The 16,622-nt window shown below is 41.2% G+C and overlaps 1 protein-coding gene across 2 annotated transcripts in view; it reads left to right on the top strand.

Moving 5' to 3' along the window:
• DNAH8 (dynein axonemal heavy chain 8) overlaps nt 1-16,622 on the top strand; it is a 124,857-nt gene that overhangs the window by 7,708 nt on the left and 100,527 nt on the right. For both annotated transcript variants that reach the window (XM_083434372.1, XM_083434373.1), the window contains 10 exons: nt 2,947-3,110; nt 4,311-4,487; nt 5,621-5,734; nt 8,217-8,324; nt 9,615-9,716; nt 10,508-10,654; nt 11,259-11,456; nt 12,203-12,279; nt 13,375-13,474; nt 15,490-15,609. In XM_083434372.1, coding sequence (XP_083290498.1) covers nt 2,947-3,110; nt 4,311-4,487; nt 5,621-5,734; nt 8,217-8,324; nt 9,615-9,716; nt 10,508-10,654; nt 11,259-11,456; nt 12,203-12,279; nt 13,375-13,474; nt 15,490-15,609 — 1,307 coding nt within the window. The remainder of the gene's footprint in view (nt 1-2,946; nt 3,111-4,310; nt 4,488-5,620; nt 5,735-8,216; nt 8,325-9,614; nt 9,717-10,507; nt 10,655-11,258; nt 11,457-12,202; nt 12,280-13,374; nt 13,475-15,489; nt 15,610-16,622) is intronic.

Genomic DNA, 16,622 nt, shown 5'->3' with positions numbered 1-16,622 from the left:
AAATGAGAAGGTGTCATGGAATGCTCACAGAACACACTAGGCAGGAATTTAGACGAGAACTGTATTGTCGGTCTCTGACAAAAACAGAACAGCAGCAGGAAACTTCTTACCCCACCCGCATACAACTAAGTCCATTGCTGCCCAGCAACTAAATGGCAATGTCCACAGAGCAATTGTGCATCTCTAGATCCTTTCTTCATGAGGATTACCTATGTCAAATCAGGGTGGGGATATATTTTTGTTAGGTTTTGAAACAAATACCTCCTAAGACACTGTGTGCCTCTTTGTCTGTCTTGAACACCCAGGCTTTAGCACTGTATGTCTTATTCTCATCAACCATGGGCTTTCAGCCTGAGTCTCTGGACTCAGTGAGGTCTAAGGGTGGGTGTCCTGGTGAACTGGTGAGCCAGCTCCCCCTGGTCCCAGCATGTACTGAGGACTGTACTTTGAGGTTCACCCTTTCCTCTTCCAAGAAGATAATGTCTGATTCAGGCTACAGGAGCCTGCAGGTCCTAACAAAGTACCTTTTGTATTACCACCAGAGGCATGTTTCTATGATGTGTTTCTTACACTGTAAAACAAGTCCCAACACTTAACCAAGTACTCAAGACAGCTGACTCTAAGGATCAGTCCAGTTCAACAAAGCCCTGTGAAAGCAAGTTCAGAGTCTGTGGCCTTTTGTAGAATCATAGCATTGTAGAGTTGGAAGGGACCACAAGGCCCATCTAGTCCAACCCCCTGCAATGCCAGGATCTCAGCTAAAGCACCCAAAGATGTGCCTTTAGTCTGCACACCTTGTTTGGCACTGAGAGAACCCTGCCAGACATGGGCACACACACTCTACTGTATCTTTAAAACAGAATTCTGCCAAATTCCCTTGCACTGCGATCCCCATGCGCCTATCAACCAGCTGGTTGTTTGGTGCTTGGGAATCACAGCACAAGGGCCTCTTACAGGTGGATGGAGCAAGTCATCTGGCGTCATCTGACATCATAATGACAGCAGGTGTTTGACAGGTTGGTCGTCCTGCCCATCTGTCAAAGTTGGCATGCAGGGATGGGGCTAAAATCTAGTAAGCTGTAGATAGCAGTGATGAAAGGTACCTCCTAACATCAGAGAATCTGTGTCTCATCAAAGCAGCATGAATCATAATATAGCAAATAAAAATAACACAAATCTCATGAAGGAAGACATAACACATATTTTGTATGTCATTTTTGATAGACTATTATATTAATCAAAGAAGATAGACTGTTACAAAGTTATCATAAAATTATGTGACTATAGATTTATTAAATATTTATCAAAATATGTTCTGCTTTGATAAGGAAAGCCACAGGCACACAATATCTTAGCTTTCATATAAAAATATTGCCATGGTTGAATTCTCTGCTGTAAGAAGCCATTTGGACTTATTATGTACATTAATGTCATGCACTATAGCTTCTAAGTGCTGTGACATTTCAGTGAAGTGCATCTTTTGATAGCACAATCTAGAAAACACTGGAGCCTAACTCAGCACAGCAATGTGACTGTTTCACACTGTGAAACTATTTTTTCTCTCTGAGTAATGCAAGGCTAGGAAAATTATTGTTGCATTAGAAAAATAAGTTTTATGTTTAATTGAATTTTGGGCTCCCTTCTACCTGCTCATCTTCAAAACACCTCTGGGCCCCCTGCTCCAGGCATTTTTGTTTCCTGCAGGTGGAATTTTCTATTGAGGTTTGTGAGGAGCAGCTACCTGTTGCCACTCAAGGGCAGAGAGGACACCTGTTTAACTCGTATGCAAAATGCATATAGGTCTTCTCTTGAAATGGAACACTTTTTATAGATCAAATGGTAGAGTCTGAGTACATTATCTATATTGGGTTGGATCCTCAGTCTAGGAGGACAGGGGGTCGGGAGCTCCCCTCCCCCAGTCCAATGTCTTGCAGCATAAATTAATAACACAGAGTCTTCTTCAGCAAAAGAATAAAAGCTTTACTGGGTTAAAATAAACTTGTTTGCAAATAACAGCACAGTGAACAGAAGATTAAACTACAGTGGTACCTCTGGTGGCGAACAGGATCCGTTCTGGAGGCCTGTTCACAACATGAAAAGAGTGCAACCCACAGTGGCGCATCTGCGCATGCGTGGGTTGAGATGTGCCACTTTTGCGCATGCCCGTGACGTCATTTCGCGCTTCTGTGCATGTGCGAGCGGCAAAACCCGGAGGTAACCCTTTCCAGTACTTCCGGGTCGCCATGGGACGTAACCTGAAAGAACGTAACATGAAGCGGACGTAACATGAGGTATGACTGTAGCTTCAGAGCATACACAGAGTTACTGAGTCACACAGAGGCATGATGCACCAACAGTCTCCACCCCTGAGCACAGGCTCCACAGAGCATAGGCTCCACCCCACCACCTGAGTCTGCCTGCAAGCAGATACAATATTTATACAGAGAATGTATCATCCTCAAGATGAGTCACAGTGATTCAGCATGCCCAAATGATTCTGCAGCTTTTCAGCATTTTACAACATTTCTAGACTCCTTTACTGCTTCCGCTCTCAAATATCTTTGTCACATCCAAGGAGTCGGGTATCCCATCAAAGGGATGGGTCTTTGTGGGTGTGTGCTTCTGTCCAGACACCCAGATGAGAGCTGATGGACCATAGCACCCCCAAAATGGTGATCTTGGGGGTGGGAGTTGCCTCAATTTGATGTACATCATAAGATGATCATTAACCCTGCCAAATAATCAAAACGCAGATGGGTTGATTGATTCAGGATACACACCCAATGCCTGTGCCAAAAGCTGCTGACATCTGTAATCAATTAAGTTGTGGCCTGTTTATATTCCAGATTGTTGTCTTGTGTTTATTGCAACTTCACCACGCCTCACCCCTGCTTCCCATGACTTCAATGCGCCTGGGCCTACAACATTCTCTGTTATTTATTTTAGGTGCAAGAGTGAGCATTGAAGGGACAGTAGAGCTGAAAAAAATAGATTATATTGACTTCAGTAAATTCCAGTCTTTTGAGCAAGTGACAGCAGCAGCTGCTAATCCTGATACGGTTCATCAGTTAGAGGAAGTGCTTATGCTATGGTATAAGCAAATTGAGCAAGTAAGTTTCTTTTTGTATTTTAGCTATGAAGAACCAGGAATTCTCCAGTATATATGGAGCACTGTAAATGCCATGTTTATATGTGTATTACATTTACTGCAAGGCGATGTGAAATTCAATGGCTACGTTCTATACATAGTTTAAAACAAAACATCGTTTAGAAATCATATCTTGTATTTTTATATTGTTGTGCTTCTTATTCTATTTTACATTGTCATGATTGTTTTACTGAAGGGCAACCTAAAAAGGGAAGGGAAGCCTGGAAATGTTTAAAATAAAATATAATAATTAATTGGCTGGAACTTGCTTTGGCAGCTTCCACAGCCAAAGACACAGATTGCTATTCATAAACGTGACTTGCATATTTCATTCTTGAAAATGTTGTAACTTGGAGGGGGGTGTGTGTTTTGAACATGGCTGGTTCCCCTTTGCACCCCCAAACAGTTTCTTTGGATTGTCAGCTATTGCCATTTCCACATGGCATTTTCTGGTGGACTTACGCTGTGCACACATTGCCCGCTTAAAATGCAGCAAGGTGGTTCTTTTTCCTAACTTGGATAGGAAAATGCATCAAAACACATTTCATAGGAAAAACACATTTCATAGGAACTAACAGGATAGAACAGCAACGGAAAGTACATTGGTTGCAGAATATTGTTTGCACATGCATGCAGGTTTTTGCGGCAGCATCGACCGGACATTGTCTTCCTCAAAACGCTGCCTCATATTATTTAATCTGGATCTACTGTTTGTTTGGGAAATCCAATAAATAAATAAATAAAGTAAATCCATATTAAATTGGGGGGGAGTGGGAGGGGGATATGGGCTGGAATTTTGTTGAGTACAACATTACGTATGTACGAGCAGCATGGCATCCACAATAAGCTGCATTTGAATTAAGTTATCTCGATATCAGCAGGTGTGAATGAGTATGACAGTTTAGTTATATTTACTAATGAAAATGCATAAATAAAGACTGGGGGGGGGGGGGACAGGAGTAAGGACTGAGAAAACAATGTGCAAGTTAAATTAGAAAAGCTGAATTTCATCCAGTTTGCACCCATCAGCATCCGTGACCAGCCCTTGTGTTTCTGTTGAAGGAAATGGAATACTGACAGAGCTTATAATGGCTATGTAGAATGTGAAATTTATGACCAAGTGATAAGCTCTTTCTGTATACGTAACACTCTTTCATTTCAGGTTTTGATTGAGAGTGAACAGATGAGAAAGGAAGCTGATGACTCGGGTCCTCTGACTGAACTAGAACACTGGAAGCGTATGTCTGCTAAGTTTAATTTTATTATTGAACAGATCAAAGGACAAAATTGCAAGGCTGTCATAAATGTCCTAAATGTTGCACGCTCCAAAATAATAAAGGTAATTCTAATTTATTCTTTAATAAGAAATTATTTCATTGCTTTAAAATGTATGTGTGCATGTTATAAATTTTGTTTAATGGCAGTGTGTCTGTGGCATCCCTTTGTCACAGCTATTATTATTATTATTATTATTATTATTATTATTCTACCCATCTTTCACTCTAAGGTCCTAGGGTGGGTTAGAATAATTTAAAATGCAGCACAGCATTAAAAACAGTTTAGAACAATTGGCAATCACAAAAATAGGGTGAGTCCTAAAATATGCATCTCAAAGGCCACGTATGCTACATATGTAGGACTATATTTTATCAAACCAATTTAATGAATTCAGAGTAACTGCCACTGCCTGGTTTAGTTCTGTAACTAGCGTTGCAACCCTTCCCAGGAACATAGACACAAAAGGTTCCTTTGCCACCATTTAGCTACAATTCTAAAAATCTGTTATGTTTATTGCATTAGTGTACAGCAGAGTGATTATACCAACCAGCATGATAATTTACAATGTGACCTCTATACAGGATCGGTAGGCATAGTTTCATTCCACGTGATGTGGGACTTACTCACGGGGAGAGGGAGAGGGGAGGGGCTGCTTTTGCACAACGATGCCAGGTATGTAAGACCTCTCCCACCATCCCCATGACCTGGAAGGAAAGGTAAGAATCTCAAATGTACACACCTGGGCTTTCCTATGAATCCAACAAGTCTACAGTTCTCAAGTCAGATAGAAGCTGGCATGGAGGAAAACACATTAAACAGCAGCATTTCACAAGAAACTACAGAAAACCCTTGAATTGTGGCTAACGCCATGTGTACACAAATTCATAAACTAGCAGTAGGAGCACTGGAGTCAGAGTAAATGTTAATGTGTACATAGCTATGACAAACATACGACTCTCCCAGAGTCCAGCTTTCTATCTACTGTGTTATAGCAGCTTCTATTGGCATGAGATTAATTCTAGAAAATAATTTATAGGAGAAAATGTTGTTAACTAGCATGTATTTGGCGGCGGAGGGGGAAGGTTCCCAGAGTATATTTTGTCAGTGTGGTTTGAATGTAATTCAGTTTCTACTTTGTGAATTTTTCACATTTTATGTTGTTACACTAACCTGTTCCATAATTTTTTACTCTAGCTGTGGAGAGAATTGGATGCCAGAATAACAGATACAGCAAATGAATCAAAAGATAATGTGAGGTATTTGTACACCCTTGAAAAAGTTTGCCAGCCACTTTATAACTATGATTTAGTAAGTACTGGTTTTTTTTAATTCATATAATGTTACATTTCTCATTAGACTTGCATGTAATGAATGCCTTTAGAATGTGTGTCAAAAAGCAGTACATATAAAACTGAGCATATTTAAACACCACCCAGACCGTATTTTTTTAACCACAAAGTTACCTTTAGGGCTAGCTATCCAAACAAAATATAGCAACACAACTTAGAAAGGCTTGGTGGTGGTGTAGAATGGAAAGATTTGCAACGGCTAAGCTGTAGGCAGCAGTCTGAGATGAACTGGGAGCTAGTTAGGGGTGGGGTGCATGTGTGTTGTCAGAGTCAAGGGATGAAGCCAGAAGAGGTATTGTCCAAAGAACAATACCAGGAGGACAAACCAGGAGGACAAACCAGGAGGTGGGACTAAAGATGACAGGAGAGGAAGGACAAACCTGGAAGCAAAACCAAAGAACAGGCCACAAGGTCATTTCCCCCAGGCTCTGCTCACCTGGCCTACACCAGGCATCATATCTAACATCAGGTGTGGGGCAGGTAAAGCCAAAAATGGGCTTTGCAGGCAGCACTGAAAAGCTGATGGGTGGTACCTGCAAACCTCTTCGCCTTTGTGTATGTGGTTTGGTTTCAAGTGACCCAAGCAAAGGAAGCTCTCTTCTGAAGTTGGGATTCACACACTGGTCAGCTGATTGGCAGCGCCTGCAAACCCCTGAGCCTTTTGCCCACGCACTTTGATTCCAAGCTGGTAAGGCTTCACTTGACATCATTGTGGTATCAGGTGATTGACATGCAGGTGGTTCTGCCCACCTGTCAAAGTGGCCTGTGGAGGTTGGAGGAGGATCCTGCCCACCAGTGGGATGAGCTTCCTCACGTGTGCCAAAGAGCAAGCCAGAGGTCAGGATTAAAGAACAGCCAAAGGATACAGGAATGCATCAAAGTTGAATTGGAAGATGAAACCCTTTTTACACCTTCTGTCCAGCTGGATGCCGTGGGCAGCCTGGGTGTGCAGACTCAGTTCAAGGCCTGAGATTATTTCACTGCCTAGGTGGGTGCTACCACTGATAGTTCGGTGTCTCACTGCAAGTGGCAGCTGCACACAGATACCAAGGCTGTCTAAGTTCAACCTCTCCTGCAAGCTCTCCAAGATGAGGATACTGCATAATATAAACACCCTGCTTTCTATCATGCCTTTTCTTATTATCTACATGGTGCTTTCAGTCATGTTTTATGCAAAAGTGAGAAAATGGCCCACCACTATGGTATGACTGAAGGGCACTAGTGGACAACTGTAGCAAGAAACTCATTCATTTAATGTCTTTTGGGAAATAATTTTAGTGGTAGGGGTTGAAACTGATTTCCCCAACTGAAGCTGAAATTACTGCTTTAAGATGTGAAAGGTGACAAATAAGTAGGTAAATAAGGTGTATTTTATTGAGCTTTAATGGCCATTCAGAGCTCTCCCCTTGCCTCCATTAATGATCATTATTACTATTCAAAAGTTGCTTTCCTACTTCACATTTTACTACACACCTGTCAGCCATGAAGTTTCTCTGATTGCCAGCCCATACAACCCTGTGACAACACTTGAGCTGCCCCAATGGAACATGGTGATGAGTTTTTGATTTTCTTCCGGTTATAATCCTATGATTTCATATCTGAAGAGTCAGTGTCACATTTTGAGTGAGGGCAGTGCTGTTAACATTGAGAAATGGTTGCTTCCCTGAGTTGTTGAATACTATTTTGGGCTCCATTCAGATGTAACCCTACGTCATAAACCACGGTGAAGCAAATCAGTTTGTGCTGGTGCACACAGACTGAGTTCTCCTGCTTTGGTTCCTCTCTTCCTCCAGAAGGGAAACAAACCACAGAGTCAGCAATTGCCTTAGCATGCTGTCTGAACCACAAGTTTTATTTCATTCCAAACAAATCACGATCTGAACCTAGGGTTGTTCTTGGCTTCTTGGTTGTGATTTGTTTGGGAGAAATAAACCCACAAACACCAGGTAGGAGCAAAGCAGGGATGCACAAACTGCGTGCACCAGCACATGACAAAAGCAGCTTGCTGGGTGGAGCAGAGCAACTACACCATCTTCCTGGCAAGCAGGTTGCTGTTGTTTACTAGGAGGGAGAGGAATTAAGCAGTGGGGAGGTCATTGTGGTGCCTGTGTGCCAAATTAGCTCTGCTGGTGCATTTGTGACTTAGCAATGCATCTGAGCGCAACCTTTATGTAAATGGGGCAGTGGCCATTACCCTGAAACATGAAGGTCTGTGGGATGGAGCATCAGTGGTGGATGGCAGGAGGGAGGAACCGAGTCCAGCAGTACACATTGCACGTGTAGAGGATACACACAGAGCTCTCCATTACTTCTCTGTTCAGTTATTTAGCCCGTTCACAAGAGAGACGCCCCTTTCCTGCTTTTCGTCACCCCAGCTGGCAGTTTAAAGCATCTTGTCTCACATCATGAATTTATCTAATTCTACAAAATGTTTGTTTTAGGTTTCCATGGCCCACGGAATACAGAACTTGATTAACGCTATCCGAATGATTCATAGTGTTTCAAGATACTATAACACTTCTGAGAGAATGACGTCACTGTTTATAAAAGTAGGTGGAGATGTGTATGTAAATTTAAAGGAGCAGATTTTTCCCCAGAATGCAAAATGAGAGAATCAGGTGCTTTACGTAAAGTAATCCCACACACTCTAGCCAACTGAGCTAACTGCCAAACCCTCTTTGCCAGTTGTCCGCTTGCTTGCTCATTCTCCCTTCTTCTCGGTGCTGAACTTCCTTATATTGCGTTATGGATGTGGTATGTCAGATCTTTCCATTTACAGCACGTGTTTCATGGAGGAGAGAGAGAGAAAGAGAGAGAGAGAGAGAGAGAGAGGGTGTCTCAGGAAGACAGCACAGAAGTCAGGGAAGAGAGGGGAATAGAGATGCATGGGAGAAAAGCTGCGGGTGTCTCATACGCTGACGGGGGAAGTAGTTACGCTTGGCCTTTCCCTCCATAACATGGGGTCTCTTTCCACAGAAGATGGCTCATGCAATTTCCCTTCAGAAAAAAAATTTGCTTGTGCCACACCTAATTCTTTAGTGATAAGAAATACCTTGGGAAACAAAAAGAAACAACTCCTAGCAGTGCTTGATTTATAACACAGAATGCAGCTACTTCATAATATGATTGTGGGGCATCCAGAAAGGATAAAACAATAACATGTTTATTGTAATAATGTATTATTCTCAAAATAACATGTATTATTCTCAACATATAATGATAACCAAGCCTATTATATAAGTATGTTCACAAATGCACTGAGAGGTGGGAGCTTGCTTTTGCCGGGAAATCTCATTTATATTAGGTCCAATTTGAGGCAAACTCTCCTCTCCTCATCAACACAAAGCAGCCTTTCTCTTTTCTGATCTTTCATATTGAGTCAGAGATGAAAATTCCTGTTCACAACAATATGTCATGGAGAACTGTAAAGGAATAGCCAGCGTTCTTGCTCTCCTTTTGAAAAGATACCTATCCATATTCTGTAAAGAAAAAATATTATTTTGATACTACACTGCACTGAAATGTTAAAATGTTTCTTTGATTGCCCTTGGATCTTCTCGTCAAACTTGACATACTTTCCTGCCACACCAGTATGGCACACTGCACCCCTTGAGAACCACTGTCATAGACAGATAGTATGTAGTCAGGACTTTTTTTCAGCCGGAACTCAGTTCCAGCATCTCTCAGGTGAGCGCAATTGCCATGATAAGAAAACAAGGGAAGCATTTGTGGTAAGTTCTGGCACTTCTTCTAGAAAATTAGCACTGCATACAGTATATATTTTCCCTTCTATTCTAACAATTCTGACATAATGTTTTCTCTGTCTTTTTGTATGATAGGTTACAAATCAAATGGTAACAGCATGTAAGGCATATATTACTGATGGAGGTTTTAATCGTGTATGGGAACAGGATACTCCTATAGTAATTAAGAAAATTCAGGTTTGTGTGGCAACAGTGCATGATTTCAGTAGGCGTTACAACTGCTCCCTGCAGATGTTTTTCTGAAAGTGTGTGTGTGTACATATATTATAATGATTGTATTTTTGTTGTGCACTAAGACTCTGGTTTTCATTCTCAATAAGCTACTATAGTGTATTCTCATTACATCTATTAGTCCAATATGTATAGTGTAATAATTTACATGCTCCTTTTATATTTGAAAAATTCTGATTGTTCTATCTTAGCAGATTTTGCTTCCTAATTAGGTCTCGGGGGATTTGTCTCAGTACAGCACTCTGTGGTTTGGTCTTTACACTAGGAAATGAAAAGAAATTAATTTTGAATTGTTACAAAATAGGAAGCATTTTGTCATCATTTCCCCTTAATTAGCGAGAAACGTTCAGCAGTCAGGGCAGGAGAGGGAAGAACACTCATCATATAAGCTAAGAAAACTTTCTCCACAAAACTCCCACTGCTTGGCCACGTGAGCAAAAATAAATTTAGGTCTCTTCACATTTCAGTAGATGACAACCATTAAAGCTATATGAAATATTAATTTTGCATATAAAAATGCAAAGACAAATTCTAATTGGGTAGTGCCACGTACACAGGAAAAACAACTGTAAATGGTAGGATTTTTTCTTGCAATAATTGGAATATTGAATTGATTTATTGAATTTCTGTCCTGCCCACGCAGAGGACTAAAGGGACAGCTTATAGCTGTAGGCAGCCTGCCTAATAAACCTTTCTTGCTTGCTTGCTGGTACTAATTGCTATCTATTTGTTCTTAGGACTGTATTTTTCTGTTTAAAGAGTATCAGAAGAGTTTTCATAAAACAAGAAAACAAATTTTGGAGACTTCAGGGGAGAAGACATTCGAAGTCTCTGAGATGTATATTTTTGGCAAATTTGAAGCTTTCTGCAAAAGGCTAGAAAAGGTAATTGTGCTTCAAAAACCTGTTTTAAGAATAAAATACCATGTATGCTATATTTCGATTTCAGCCTATTAACTAAAGGATCACGTTAACATAAGTCGAGGAGTTTATAAGGTGTTGTTGGTTATCTTCTTTGAGGGGGTTGGGAACTACCTGCTGTTGTCACAATCTAGAGTTAAAACCAATGCTCCCAGTTCTTTCAGGTACATTTTGTCCAAGTGTAGTTTGGGCCAAACATACACTGGGGTGGTAAAATGATAACAGAGTTATATTACTTTAGACTGAGGTTGTGGGGTGTGTGTAAATCCCTTCAAAGAGAAAACTTCATGTCAGTGAGAAGAGTTCTAACCTAGTATTTGTGACATGGTAATCCTACCAAGCCTTTGGCTTATTAATATTATACAGCCTTTTAAATGTATTTGAGGGATGGAGGGGTATTACTTGGTTTTGTTTTTGTTTTCACTACTTATTTTGTGCTTCTATCCTGTATTTTAATCTTGTGAGCTGCCCTGATATCTTTGGATGAAGGGCAGTACAAAAATTTAATAAATCATAAAAATTAAAGAAGTCCATTATCTTTATAGTGAAAACAACCCCCCTATTTTAGATTACAGAGATGATAACCATAGTTCAAACCTTTTCTGCGCTGAGTATGTCCACCATTGAAGGAATTGATATTATGGCAATTAAGTTCAAAAACATCTACCAAAGCGTTCAAAAGAAAAAATACGATATTCTTGACCCACGGAAAACAGAGTTTGATGTGGATTTCGCAGATTTCATGACAAAAATTGAAAATTTAGAGGTAAGTAACATAACAATTGATCAAGTGATAGAAATTGTTGGTGTTTTTGAGATTTAAGTCATAGTGAGAGAATTGAATCTGATAAATTAACTTAAGTCCATTTATATCACCGGATCTACTTGGCATCTTATTGGATTATGAGTAATGTTGGATATCACCCATACACTTTTCCTATTTAATTAAGATTCTGTCAGTTATATACATTTATGAATTCCAGTGTATCCTAACTTCCTAAATAGGAGTTTTCCTCTCAAGGTGCCAGCCATGCTTTTCTGGTTTGGGGGGCTTTCCCCCCTAAAGCATAATTTTTGCCTGCAAATATGGAGGGGTGCCCCTGACTGTAGCAACTGACTCCCTTCCTCCTCCCAAATCCCTGTTTGGGTGCCCTGTATATTGGCGCAGAGGGCACCCACTTTATCCAGCTCTTCTGTTTTGTTTAATCTGTTCTGTACTGCTTTTGTTTGGAATTGTTTTACTTGTTTAAGATTGTATGGTTATATTGCTGTAACCTCCCCTGAGACGTTATGGTGGGTGAGAAATCTTACGCATAAATAAAGGAAATAAATACTAATTATTTTGCCTCTTGTTATCTTTGTAGAAAACCTACAGTTAATTATTTAGGCTGCAGTCCTAAACACATCTACTGTACTTAGGAGTAACTCCAGCTGTCTTCAGTAGGCTTACTTGCAGATAAGTGGGATTCCAGCCTCAGTTGCTGCCATTAAATGTTTCATTTTTTTATTTAGGTCCAGATACAGACATTTATGGCTGGTTGTTTTGGACGAATCTTGTCTTCACAACATGCTCTCCAGCTCCTTCAGAGGTATGGCAAACATGTTTAGGAAATACTTTAAATTAGAGGAACTAGAAGGCTTTTTCAAACACGCAGTGCAGTCCGGACTGCACAGTTGGGTGATATTTAAGCATATGCAATTCTAGTAAGATCATGCTGTTTCTCCTGCACATCTTTCAAACAATACATTCCCTCTTCTCTAAAATACAGTTGAGCTATAAAAGAAAAGGTGTCACGTGCCAGCTTATTTCTCATTTCCTTTGTAGCACAGTTAATACCACCATCTGAAGCAAAGTAGATTATATTCTTGTGGCTTCTATTTACTAAGAAGGCTCCAGGACAATTATCACATAATAATTGGCTTACTGGAGAATAATGTCACTGCAGGGTGAACATCTTAACGTGAGGAAGGTGCTTCCACTGGATGGATAACCATGTAGTGGAAGCTGCTTCACATTGCAGCTAAACTGGTGATAACAATGTGGTTTGCTGTGGTAACCAGGTAAAGCTCAAAAGGGAAATGCACACCTCCAAATGCTTTGAGGGCACACGTTGGGCAGTCACAATTAGCTATGGCTCCCTGGCTTATCTTCATTTCAGATTTGGTGGTCTGACTTTTCCCTTCACAGACGAGCAGCAAATGCCATTTTAACACTTTGGCCACAGCAAACAGAATTACTATGTATTTTTAATCTCTGTTGGAAGCTGGCCACAGTGGCTGGGGAAACCCAGCCATTATTTAATAAATAATAATAATAATAATAATAATAGATGAGGAAGAAATGGTTCCCCTCTGCTAATCATAGGTGACTAGATAGGTTGGAGAGGGCAGCACATTTTATGTAATAATAATAATAATAATAATAATAATAATAATAATAATAATTCTTTCTTCCTCATCTCTTTCTCACATAGCATAACTTCCATGATGCTGTAGACTTAAGTGGTTAGGCACCCTGGGAAATTTATATTCAAGTTCAGGATACACATGTGTCTAAATAATACACAGAAGTGGTTTTCTTCATTCATTGCAGCCACAACATACAGAACTATGGTGTTAGCAGTAACCTAACAGTAGGTTGACTAACCTTTCATTGGAGACTGTTGACCGTTTAATCTCTTTAGGTTTCAGAAGCTGAATATGCCATGCCTTCAGCATGAAATTGCACACACGATTGGGCGTATTCTTCAGCATTACGTTGCGGAACTTGAGGCAACTAAAAAGGTACTTATGGTGCAGTCCTTAGCATGCCTAATCAAAAGCAAGACTCATTCAGGTCCTTGGGAAATGCTACAAGTGGCCAGCGGGATGTGGCTGGTGCCTCTTGGGCTTGCCGATCAGAAGGTTGGCGGTTTGAATCCGCACAACAGGGTGAGCCCCTGTTACTCTGTCCCAGCTCCTGCCTATCTAGCAGTTCAAAAGCATACCAGTGCGAGTAGATAAATAGGTACTGCTGTGGCGGGAAAGTAAACAGCATTTCCGTGTGCTCTGGTTTCCATCACGGTGTCTCGTTGCGCCAGAAGAGGTTTAGTCATGTGGGCCACATGACCCGGAAAGCTGTCTGTGGACAAACGCCGGCTCCCTTGGCCTGAAAGCGAGATGAGCACTGCAACCCCATAGTCGCCTTTGACTGGACTTAACCATCCAGGGGTCCTTTACCTTTACCTTTTACAAGTGGCCAGCAGAGGACAGCAGCTGGCATGGTGCAGGGACAGTGGTAGGAGCATCAGACTGGCTCCACGGCTTCACACTTACTATGCCACTGTGCCTTCCTTTTCACATTGGGAAGCCAGGTAAGCAAAGTTTCCCTGTCCTGTCAGCTGCTACCGCTGTCAAGTAAATGTGTTTTGGATTGCAGTCTTGGTGCATTTACCTTGAGTAGAAACAGCCACCTTTACTTGTTAATTTAATCAGTTTTAGTTGTAGAGAATAATTTTATTTGATGGGGGCAAAATGTTAACAGCTGGAGTGTGACTTAGTATTCCCTTGGGTGTTGTTGTTTTGAGGGTGTCATGGTTCTGGTGTGGTATTGTAATAGGAAGAGGGCCTTTATGACAGTTAAAGTGGAGATACATTCAAAAAATTGCTTATAGATAAATAAGACAAAAATATTAATAGTAGTGGATGGTGAGGCATTTACTTGACCTCCTGGTAGATGAGTGACTGCTGCTTACCAGGAGGCGGAGGGCAGCAAGGTGCAAACGTACCAGCAGGAGCAGCAGATTGGCTAAGCTTTTGCGTTTGCACCTCACTGACCTTGCTGGCACCTTGCCCCACCATGCGCTGAGCTACTAACATTAAATATGACCATCCCCTGTAACAATAAACAGTTCCTTTTATTAAAACTTAAAAATAAGTTTAAAAGCTGATGATAAATCAGCTAAATTTTTTTAGCTGACCTACAGCCATAACAATGAAAGATCTAAAATACTTAATCCAACAGGAGAAGCAGAGAAACACTATTTGTATGTCTATGTTTTTTGATAGCATTACAGACTGATTTTTATATTACCGGTATCTTTGGAAGTGCTGGATTATAGATTAATCATCCCTAAGTGGTTTCAGGATGTGGTGTTGGAAGTTCTGCCTACAGGAACACAAACCTGCTCATGGTCTGCCTTTGAGGTCAGATTGGCAGAAACTAGAAACAATCCCTTTTTAGTGGTGGCCATTGTTTATGGAACTTGCACTGAAAGGATGTACAGCTGGCCACATTAGTGCTAGCTTTTAAAAGGGCATCAAAAATCTCTTTTTTCAGATTTGGCTGAGCAATTTTATTAAGAAAACTTTGACTTTTTTAGATTGTTGCTTTTAGATTTTTCAATTTCAGCAGTTGAAAATGTATTGAACTTTCTGTTCCAGCTAAACGCTTTTAAAAACGACGTATTGCTAGTTTTGTTTTGCTGCTTTTAAAGTCCGTTTTAGCTGTGAAAAGTTTCAGTTGTATTTCATTGTATTTTGTAATTTGCTATATTATTTTTGTAAGCTGCCTTGATGGGATATTGTCAGTTCCAAATAGCTACAGAGGTATGTCTCATAGCTCAAGCAAGGGATGGAGAACCTGCGGCCCTCCAGATGTTGCTGGACTGCAATTCCTGCCATCCCTGACCATTGGCAATGTTTGCCTGGGTTGAGGGGGACTGGGATTCAACAGCACTTGGAGTGCTGCAGGTTTCCCAGCCCTGATGTAAAGTATTAGCAGAAGGCGTGCTTTAAATTGGACATTTTCTTTATTTCAGCTTTATCAGGCTCAAAAGGAGGATCCTCCCCTGGCTCGAAACATGCCCCCTGTAGCAGGAAAGATATTGTGGGTGAGGCAGCTGTTCAGGCGTATCAGTGAGCCAATCAACTATTTTTATGTAAGTTTCTGATTATCACCCACCTGAAAGTGACATAATCTGTAAACCATAGCCAGCAGCTCAATTACATTGTCTCGCCTTTCTGTGGTCCACTGGCAAGAATACTGCTTGTTAATATCACCTTACTTCTGATCTTCCAGAAAGTGCTGCTGAGTGTGGAATGATGTAGAAGAGTCTGCAGGTGGAGCTGTTTTGCTGAGTTTGAAAGCAATATTGAAAGCAACATCCCAGCTCACTAGTATCTAGTGCATATTTCCACAGTTGTTTGATTCTTGTTAGCCATAGCCCTAAAGGTCAGGTTGCTGTCACTTTAAAATCTCTCTGTGTGTCTAGAAAACCCAAAGAAGCTGTCATTATTTCACTGCAGAGATAAAGGTATCAGGTATCTCAAGAGGATTTTTTTCTTAATTTTTAAAAAACTGTATGAAGAGACATTATAACATCACCCCCTAACAGGAATGCTCATCTTCATTCCTGAAGAAGTATCCCATCTATCCTGGATACACGAAATGATTAGAGCAGGAGTATATAACCCTCAGTTCAGTAATCTGCTGTGCTCTCCAAGACAACTTTTTCTGGCTCCACAACACCTCACCATTTTTTGGTGTGTGTGTGTTAATGCAGATATTGCCCTGGGGTGAGCAGATAAGTCAGTGGCTTGATGCACATGAAAATTACTCCCTCCCTGGTCATCACACTGATCATTTGAAGAGCAGTAAGGACGCGGGTGGCACTGTGGGTAAAACCTCAGTGCCTAGGGCTTGCCGATCGTATGGTCGGCGGTTCGAATCCCCGCGGCGGGGTGAGCTCCTGTCTTTCGGTCCCAGCTCCTGCCCACCTAGCAGTTCGAAAGCACCCCTAAGTGCAAGTAGATAAATAGGTACCGCTTTATAGCGGGAAGGTAAACGGCATTTCCGTGTGCGGCGCTGGTGCTGGCTCGCCAGAGCAGCCTCGTCACGCTGGCCACGTGACCCGGAAGTGTTTCTGGACAGCGCTGGCCCCCGGCCTCTTAA

The sequence above is a fragment of the Podarcis tiliguerta genome (assembly GCF_965153285.1).
Source record: "Podarcis tiliguerta genome assembly, chromosome: 3".
Taxonomy (NCBI): Eukaryota; Metazoa; Chordata; class Lepidosauria; order Squamata; family Lacertidae; genus Podarcis; species Podarcis tiliguerta.
This window is presented reverse-complemented; position numbering and strand designations above follow the sequence as displayed.